At 38.2% G+C, this 10,633-nt stretch overlaps 1 protein-coding gene across 1 annotated transcript; it reads left to right on the top strand.

The window, feature by feature from the left end:
- The first annotated feature begins 7,663 nt into the window (after positions 1–7,663).
- LOC131224242 (non-classical arabinogalactan protein 30-like) lies at positions 7,664–8,197 on the top strand. The gene has a single exon (XM_058219778.1). It carries the CDS (start codon positions 7,664–7,666, stop codon positions 8,195–8,197), a length of 534 nt encoding a protein of 177 aa, XP_058075761.1.
- Positions 8,198–10,633: the final 2,436 nt, after the last annotated feature.

Below are 10,633 nucleotides of genomic sequence, written 5' to 3'. Positions count from 1 at the left end.
GCAAGGTAAATAAATATTTTCTATTCTCCTCATTGGTATCCAAAGTTAAAAATATTGTCAGAAAATGGTATGTTTTGTGTGATACGTACCGGTCTCAATACTAGGAGACATGGTTTCGATACTAGAGAATACTCTTTCTAATTATTTTCTTTTAAAGGTGGCCAATACCTGCTGCAATTTCAAATGTTCATATGTATTAGCTAATTCATAAACAATTAACCAAATCATGCTATTTTAAAAACCCATTCTCAAATTCTACTAAAAATTTGATTTTTCTTTTCCTTGTATTCTTGGATGTTCATTGAATGGAATATACTAGGTGGAATGGAATTATCAATGAAACAGTGGATCAACATAAACACCATTGATTTTTTATGAAACATTTACACGTGACATTGAATTCTCTTTCTTTCACTGCTCTAATTTGCGTAAATACCAATGATTTTTAAGAAATATTTACACCTAGATTTTTTATGTTTGGAATTTGGATGATATATCTGATTTGGATTTCTTCCTTTTCTTTTTTGTAGATTTACCTTCTCAAATAGGTTGGTTGGTTTAGGTGAGAAATGGGTATATCTAGTTTTGGATACATGCGTTGATTAGGCAAATAATTATTATCATTATTATTATTTATGAGAAACGCGAATGGTTTTCGTCGCTCTCAGCCGTCGTAGACTCCGACGGCTAAAAACCGTCGGCGAGCAATGCCCACGCCCCTTTTCCTGACGAACAGTCCAACAGATGTCGGGAAAGCACATTTCCGACGGTTTTTAGCCGTCGGCTTCGCCGAATTTTTTGGTAGTCATCATCTCCTCAATGGAAAGATAATGACATTTCACTTATTTGTTTTGCACCATGAATTTGCATGGAAAATCTTATTAGACGAAGACGAAGGAAATGTTAAAAATATCATATTATAATATTTTATAAAGTAAAATGTTTTTCTCACTTTCTGAAGTATACTTCATAAAATGAATTTGATTTTCTTATCTTTTCTATTTCATGCTTCTCAAATAGAAAAAAAAAATCACATTAAAGGAAATCAATTTCCTTTCTATATATAATTAAGGAAATTCGTACATTTGGTTTGGCTTACAATATGGTCTTTTGTTGATTGATGTCTTAAATCTGTAAATCAACATGTCTGTCGATAATAGTTCAAAGTCATCGAGCAGGACGATACCATCATAAAAATCCAAAATTTCTTATGTTGGTTACTGGACACTTTACGTGTCTTACTCGATGTCATCAAAGGTTGTTTGATAATAGCGAAGGCCTAATTGATGCCATCGAAAAAATCCATGAAATTCATGATTTATCACCGGAACGTTTGATGTTTAGTTCAATACAAAGACGGTTTGATGCCATCGACAGTCTATCGATGCCATCGAATGTGCCATCGAACGATCGCGCAGATTTACGTAGAGTTGCGTATTTGCGGGGTTTGTTTCCTATTCCGATTAAGATTCTCGTAGAGGCTATAAATATAGGTGTAATTGGGATTAGTATCTCAGAGCTCTCTAATTCATTCCTAAGGCATTCAAGGGCTTGTAAGGAGAGATTTGAGGCTTATTCGAATCAAGTATTCTCTTTATTTCTTGTAATTTCTACTTTCATAATTATATCTATCGCTTTATGCCGTGGTTTTTTTCCAAAAGAGTTTTTCTAGGTTAAATTCAGAGTATTTATGATTAGACATGGCTGTTGCGATTGGAGTACTTTATTTAATTCATCTCTGTGTGCTTCCATAGTCCCCCAACAAGTGGTATCAAAGATTATCGTTGGGGCACAGATTGAATCTAAAAACAGCATATCAATGGCTTCAAATCTTAAGTTCGATGTTGAAAAATATTTCAGGAAAAATAAATTTAAATTATGTAAGGTCAAGATGACCGGTCTCCTAGTTCAACAAGGATTGGATGATGCACTCCTTGAGAAGCGACCGAAATCTATGACATATGATGAATGAAACATGATGGATAAGAAAGTGAGAACATCTATCCAATTGTGCCTAATGGATGAGATCATTATAATGTCATGAGAGAAAAAACTGCGACAAGTTTATAGGCGAAGTTAAAGGATATCTATGCGGAGAAATCTCTTAAGAATCTCCTATACTTGAAGCTTTAGTTGTTCAATATAAAGATGACAGAGGGAGGTGATGTTGAGGCCCACATTATCAACTTTAATAAGATGATTTGCAAATTGTTAGATGTGAAGGAAACGATTAAAGATGAGGATCAAGCATACATCCTGTTGAATTCTTTCCCAGCTTCATATGAGTCATTCAAGGACTGGTTGTGCACTGGTAGATTGACCTTTAGTGTCAATACCATTATCTCGACCCTTCAAGGAAAGTTGATGAGAAATAAAAATAGTGACATGGGAGCATCTACTAATGTATTAGTTATGAGGGGGTAGAACTTTGAGCGGGACAGTGGATCTTCTCGATTGAGATCCAAATATAAGGGTAGGGGCAAAGAAAGTTGAAGTGCTGTAATTATGTGATGTCTGGGCACATAAAGAATGATTGTACAAATCCTAAGGCAAGAAGAGAGAACTTGAAGGCTTCTTACAGGGAAGCCAACACTGTCGAGTCGAATGAAGGTACAATTAGAAGTGACATGTTGTCAGTATCTATGGTTGCATACATATACAATGATCGTAGGGATGAGTGGATTTTGGATATTGGGGCATCATATCACATAACTCCTCATCAAAGTTGGTTCATCAGTTACAGAGAGTGTAATGGTGGACAGGTATTTATCAGCAATGACAATGCCTGTAATGTGGTGGGTGTTGGATCGGTACGCATCAAGATGTTTAATGGCATGGAACGTACCTTAGCCCAGGTGAGACACGTTCCTAATATGAGGAATAACTTGATATCTCTTGAAGCACTCGGGGCACTGTGGTGCAAATTCACCGGGTTTGATCATGTCCTCAAAAGCTTTAAAGGGGACACTTATTGTTATGATTGCACAGCGGAATGAAAACCTTTATAGGTTGATCGAGAGCACTTCATTGGGTGGAGCTACAACGTTTATAGCCGATTCCACGTCTGCACGTGTGTGGCATGCACATCTGGGCCACATGAGCGAGCGGGGCATGAAGGTATTTTCTGACCGTTGTTTAATTATAGTTTTTAAAAGTTTTGATTAAGTATATGTGAGCATTGTATATACAGTAAACATTCAAGGTTATCTTTTAAGTTTGAAAAACATGTATGTAAGGTGTTCTTGATTATGTGCATTCTAATGTATGGGTGTCGTCGCCTATGGTTTCTGCTGGAGGTTCTTCGTCACATTCATTGATGACTACTCCAAGAAATTGTGGATTTATTTTTATAAAAATAAATTCAATATTTTAACCAACTTCAAGTAGTGGAAGACAATGGTGAAAAACAGTTAGGGAGAAAGGTGAAGGTACTAAGGACAGATAATGGTAGAGAACTTACTTCTTACAAGTTTTAATCAATATCGTAAGAATGAAGCGGTGTGCGCTACACGCTAGATCAAAACGATGTGGCTAAGTGAATGAACCAGACTCTCTTGGAGATGGCCTGATGCATGATTAGTAATGTTGGGTTAGACAAGGAATTGTGGACTGATTATCGGCGAGATACAAGAATGACTCTAATATCGCATATGCCTTCATTACGGATGATGGGGATCCGTCTACTCTTCAAGAGGCTCTTGATGAGCCTGACACAGAAAAATAAAAAGACGCGATGAATGATGAGATGGACTCCTTATACAAGAACAATACATGGGAACTGGTGGAGCTTCGTATCGGTCAAAAAGTGATTAGGTGCAAGTGGATCTTCCATAAGAAATAGGATAAGTACAAGACAAGGTTGGTAGCGAATGGATACGCTCAAAGGGAAGGAGTCGACTTTACTGAGATATTCGTGTCGGTTGTGAAGCAAGTATCCTATCAAATTCGTATTGGCGCTAGTTGCCCAAAACAATCTCGAGCTGAAGCAAATAGATGTGAAGACTGTTTTTCTGTATGGGAAATTGGAAGAGCATATTTACATGAAGCAACCAGAAGCCTTCGAAATAAAAGGGGCAGAGAACAAGGTTTGCATGTTAAATAAGTCATTGTATAGCCTGAAACAATTGCTTAGCAGTGATACAAAAAGTTCGATTCTTTTATGGTGAATCAGAAGTTTACTGGGAGTGAGTATGATCACTGTATCTATTACAAGACATTGTATGATATGAAGTTCATTATCCTATTATTATATGTTGATGACATGTTAATCGTCAGTCATAACATGTCTAAAATCAATTTACTGAAGACTTTGTTATCAGGGACATTTAAGATGAAAGATTTGGAGGCTGCAGGAGAATTCTTGGCATTGATATATATAGAGACAGGAAAAGGAGTAGGCTTTGGTTATCTCAGAAGGAATACCTTAAGAAGGTATTGTTAAAGTATAGAATAGACAGGGCAAAGTTGGTCAGCGTTCCTCATGCAGTTTATTTTAAGCCTTCTTATGAACAGTGTTCTAAAACTAATGAAGAAAAGCAGGGTATGTCTTGTGTGCCTTATTCGAATACGGTGGGCAGTTTGATGTATGTCATGGTCTATACAAGACCGGATATTTCACACGCGGTTGGTGTTATTAGTAGATACATGTCTAACCCCAGAAAGCAATACTAGGAGACAGTAAAATGGCCAATTCGATACATTCGAGGTATGCACAACTATGTCTTATCTTTTCAGAAATCAGGGGCCAAGTTAGTTGGATATGTGGATTCTGATTACACAAGCTAGTGTGGATTCTAAAAAATCAACTTCAGGATACTCGTTTGTATGTGCGAGTGAAGCAATCAGTTAGATATCGAAGCTTCAGTCTGTGGTAGCTCTTTCCACAACCGAAGCTGAATATATGGGAGTAACAGAAGTATTCAAGAAAGATGTTTGGTTGAGGGGGATGATAAATCAGCTGGGGCTTCAACAGGAGGTCGTGCCAGTCAATCATGACAGCGAAAGCGTGATCGATTTGGCTAAAAATTATGTTTATCACTCACATACTAAACACATTGATGTTCATCACCATTTTATTCGACAGGTGCTTGAGGAAGGAGGCAAAATTCTATAAAATATTCACACTAGCATGAATCCAGTGAACATACTCACTAAGGTAGTTCCCATAGAGAATGTTTAAGTTTTGTATAACTTTTATAGGCTTAGCAAAGGCGTAAAGGAAGATGAAGTGTGCACGAGCAGCAATAATGGAGCTATGATACAAGACGTAATTAGATAATAGGAAAAATTAGCTATAAAGAATTGTGATTGAAGACATGTGGAGATTTTGATTGATGTCTTAAATCTATAAATCAACATGCCTGTCGATGACAGTTCAATGCCATCGAGCAAGCTTCAATGCCATAGAAGTCTAGCTTGATGCCATCATAAAATCTGGAATTTCTAATGTTGGCTGCTGGACATTTTAGGTGTCCTGCTCGATGCCATTAAAGGATGTTCGATTACATTGAAGGTCTGATCGATGCCGTCAAAAAAACCCAAAAAATCCATGATTTATCGCTGGAATGTTTGATGTTTAGTTCGATGCAATCGAAGACGGTTCGATGTCATGGACGGGCGGTCGATGTCTCATCAAACGATCACGGATGAGTTGCTTATCTATGGGATTCGTTTTCTATTCCAATTGAGATTCTCCTAGAAGCTATCATTATGGGTGTAATCTGAATTAGGGTGTATCTCAGTGCTTTCTAATTCATTCCTAGGGCATTCAAGGGCTTGTAAGGGGAAATTTGAGGCTTGTTTGAATTGGGTATTCTCTCTATCTCTTGTAATTTCAACTTTCATGGTGATATCTGTTGCTTTGTATCGTGGTCTTTTCCCGAAAGGGTTTTTCCACATTAAATTCAGAGTGTTTGTAATTGGACTTTGTTGTTGTGATTAGAGTACTTTGTTTGATTCATCTTCGTGTGCTTCTGTAGTCCCCTAACATCTTTCATGGATTCTTCTATGGTAAAATATTAAAACATATATATCAAGAATCAAAATTCTCTTCCTTTCCTTTCATAATAGCACTGGATTTATTGACTATTTTTAAGAGACATTGATATCTAAGTTTCTCTCTCTCTCTCTCTCTCTCTCTCTCTCTCTCTCTCTCTCTCTCTCTAATTCTAAGGTATTGAATAGAAACAAACACGCCACAAGAAAACCACAAGTTGGTTATTTCTATTTTCTAGACTAGTGATTGCAAGTCAATTCAACAATGCATCCAAACATACTCTTTAAGTTAGGCCCACTTCTCTTCAATCTTCTTCGTCTATTATAATGGTTGGCTTTGGCCCTACTGTTGTGCTGTTGACGGCATTGATCTCCTCTTTCATGGTGATCATGGCATTCGGAAGATGGCAGATTGTAGGCATCCTTTGCTTCAGATTTCTTTAACCAATGGCTAATTGGTACTACTTCTAATGACAGTAGAAAAATACTATGAGATCGACCTCTGTGGCCCCACTAAGATGTGTTCTGGACATGGACATGTGCATTTGGTGGGCCTCCCAAAAATCAGCTGTACCTCGAACTCATTAAGGACTACACCATCTGAACCCATGCCTAAAACATCTTAAAAGAACTTGGTGGGGGGCATCCGTGCCATGCATTTAGGTGGCATGCTTAATGCGAGTTCTGGTCACCCCACACATCCATCTAGGTTTGCATGTTGCAAGCTGGAATACGTGCAGCACATCCGTGCCATGAATTTAGGTGGCCCGGCAATGCAGATGAACTGGCCAAAAAGAAAAGAAAAACTAGGCCGGTTCGACAAACCACACATACTTATTGAACTTGGACTGTCACAATTTCCTTAAAACTATCCGCGTTAGGCCCACCTGATGTGATCCTGGTGCTGAGTAATTTGCAAGCGTCAGATCATAAATCGAATAGTTATTTTCTTCTCTCTTAGCAAATGTGAAGATGCAGAGAAAGCTGAAGACCCCCATTAATGTAGTTTTCAGTTCTTGGATTAAGGTCACTTCTCTTTCTCGGAGAGAGAGCTCGGCCGCTGTTCAAGTAAACAACAAAGACCCCTGATTTCACTGGGGCCACAGAAAAGGGATTCAAGTGGGAGGGGACGACCACCCGATTTTATTTTTTTTGTCTAAGCCAGATGAAGAGTTTGTATGGCCTGGATTTGCATGGATGCATTAACCGTTAAATTTGAACCACTTATTATTCTACTTCTAGCCATCCATTTAACAGCCATTAATTAGAAGGTCAGGATTGCTCGATCAGCATGATTTTAGACATAACGCTCAAATCAGAACACGACCCACTTTTTGAACGGTCTGCATAGCTCTATATCAGTGCCACATGTAAGGAGGATGGTCCACCGCCAACTCTTAAATGGTGCAAAACACAATAGTCTCCCACAAGGAATGTTGAAAGTGGCTCCCACGTCCACATGCACATGAACGTTGCCATCCATTTCAAATGCAACGTGGTAGCTCCCACGTTCATCAAATCTCAATCATGTCAGCCAAACACCCACAAAACACCATCCAAAAAACAAACAAATATATATATGAATCTACTCCAATGACTCCCTCCCATCTCACCCATCTCCTCCAATCCAATCAATCCCACTCATTTCTCTAACAAAACAGATAGAGAAATGGCAGCCAAACAGCTCGCCTCCTTCCCCTCACTACTATTCCTATTCTTCCTGGCCTTCACTGCCTTTCAATCCACACAAGCCTCATATGACAAAGAGAAGAAGGCGGTAATGTCCGCTGTTGAAGGTGTGGTCTACTGCCAGAGCTGCACCCACGTCGGGACGTCGTCCTTGATCGATGCCAAGCCCATACGGATGGCGAAGGTTGGCGTCACATGCAAAGATCACAAAGGTAATTTGAGCTTCTACAAGGTGTTTGTGACTGACCCGAATGGCTACTTCTACGCACCACTCCATGGCTTCAAGATCGAGCACTCCTACTTGGATCATCCGCTCCAATCGTGCACTGTCCACCTTCTTTCATCCCTCCATCCTAGCTGCAATGTCCCCTCCAATGTCAATTCCGGCATGGTTGGGTCCCCACTTCGATACGAACGGAAGAGATTGTCTGGAAGGGATTATGAGGTGGTGTTGTATGCAGCTGGGCCGTTGGCTTTCCACCCTTCTGATTGCCCTGTGACGATTCACAACTGATTATCCATGATGATGCAATTGATTTATCTGATTTTGAGTTTTGGGTTTTGTCCAAATAAATTGGTCCGTTGATCATCTTCATTAGGAGGTTAGGATCAATCTTTTTTTAAAAAAATTGTATGATTGTATTGCACATCAAGATCGAAACTACGTTCAGTTGATAATAATTAATAAAAGGAAATCATTTCCATCGTTTCATATTATCCAAAATTCACCACCAGTAGCAGCTTGATTTGCAAAATGTGCATCCATCTACTGGGTTCGCATGTTGCAATCTGGAATACGTGCGGCACTTCAATGCCATGCATTTAGGTGGGCCCCGCAATGCAGATGAATTGGCTGAAAGAAAAGAAAAACTAGGCCGGTTCGACAAACCATACATACTTATTGAACTTGGACGGTCACAATTTCCCTAAAACTATCCGCGTGAGGCCCACCTGATGAGTTCACTGATGTGATCCTGGTGCTGAGTAATTTGCAAGCGTCGGATCATAAATACAATAGCTATTTTCTTCTCTCTTAGAAAATGTGAAGATGCAGAGAAAGCTGAAGACCCCCATTAGTGCAATTTTCAGTTGATGGATTAAGCTGACATCTCTTTCTATGGAGAGAGAGCTCGGCTGCTGTTCAAATAAACTACAAAGACCCCTGATTTCAGGCTTTTCGGTGGCCCTTGGCACGAATTCTAGCTCATCCATTGCCTCTGTAGGCACTAGCCACTACCCCATACATATGTAGCTTGTCAGATGGAAATGACAAAACCCTGTACATGGTTCTTGAAGATGTTATCGCTCGAATCTGGTTGAACCCACGAACCCACTTGGAGGCTTATTGAACACCTGCACCAGTTAAAAAGATGGACACTGGGGGTGCTGGTAGTGGCCGTGGACCCTCTGATGCATAAGTTGGGTAAAAAATCCTATAGTAGATGTGGCTAAAGTTGGTATATATGTATGTACCTTTCCCCTAAAATGGGGTAGTGTATTTATAGGTTTTCCTGATAGCTTACATATCTAAGTGGATCTTGCTACACATGCTAGAGAAGCCCGTATTAGAGTTGGAATTTGTTCTTGAAAGTATTTCTGATTTTGCTTCGTTTGGCTTGATTTTCGGTTAGGATATCGTCGGATTGATCTTGCTCTTATACGATTACGAGATTCTCTCGGCTATTTCTGATGTCAAGGTCAATAACTAAGGTCGATGTCGGTTAGATATCTTGGACAAGATGAAAAGGTCTGCCTATGATTCCCATTAACGAACTCGGTTGATCGATTTAATTCGTCCAATGGATTATTTGCCAAACTCAGCTTCTCTAATGGTAGACACGTTGATTGTTTGGGGAGATTACTCTGCTGATCTTGTCACGATTCTCATGTGGCAAGTCAATTTGACTTTCCCCATAACAGAAGCTATTCTCCAGTAGGAATTTTAGGTAGTGTTTGTTTTTATTAAAAATATTTTTTGGATACAGAACGAGAGTTAGAATCGGCGAAAAATGAGAAATCATATATTCAAGAAAGGCATGTTTGAATTGAGTAAAACCTTAGTAAACTATGAAAAAGAAATGAAAGAACGCGACACTGACTTAAGACTTGGAACTCATATCATTACTGGAAAGATAATGACATTTCACTTGTTTGTTTTGCATCATGAATTTGCATGGAAAATCATTTCAGAGGAAGAAAACAGTTTAATAATGACAACTTCTTGCCATTAAAAATATCGTATTATAAGATTTTATAGAATAAAATGTTTTACTCACTTTTTTGAGTAATACTTCGGAAAATAAGTTTGATTTTCCCATCTTTTATGTTACTGGAAAGATGATGGCATTTCACTTATTGTTTTTGTTACCATGAATTTGCATGGAAAATCTTTCCAGACCACCGAAACATTTAATAATGACTTCTTCCTATTAAAAATATGATATTAGAAGATTTAATAGAGTAAAATGTTTTACTCACTTTTCGAGGAATACTTCATAAAATGAATTTGATTTTCATACCTTTTATGTTTCTCAAACAGAAAATAAATAAATAATACCACATCTAAGGAAATCGATTTCCTTTCTATAGTTAACGAAATTTGTACATTTGGTTTGGCTTGCAATGTAGTTTTTCATGGATTCATCTATGCTAAAATAAAAAAATAAATAAAAATCAACAATCAAAAGTCTCTTCCTTTCCTTCCATAATAGCATTGGATTTATTGACTAGTTTTAAGAGACATTGATATCTCCGGTTTTTCTTCCGTTTTTTTTTTTTTTTCTTTTTTTTAAAGTTCGTTAAATAAGAACAGACCCTGCTCTTTTTTAACCCCTCTAATTCCAAGGCATTGCATAGAAACAAACAGACCCTAAGAAAATCACAAGTTGGTTATTTCTATTTTCTGAACTAGTGATTGCATGTCAATTCAACAATGCATCCAAACACACTC

This window comes from Magnolia sinica, chromosome 13 (genome assembly GCF_029962835.1).
Source record: "Magnolia sinica isolate HGM2019 chromosome 13, MsV1, whole genome shotgun sequence".
NCBI classification, from domain to species: Eukaryota; Viridiplantae; Streptophyta; class Magnoliopsida; order Magnoliales; family Magnoliaceae; genus Magnolia; species Magnolia sinica.
This window is presented reverse-complemented; position numbering and strand designations above follow the sequence as displayed.

Excerpts from the sequence above, each read along its gene's own strand:
- LOC131224242 (XM_058219778.1), top strand. The coding sequence starts at position 7,664 with ATGGCAGCCAAACAGCTCGCCTCCTTCCCCTCACTACTATTCCTATTC.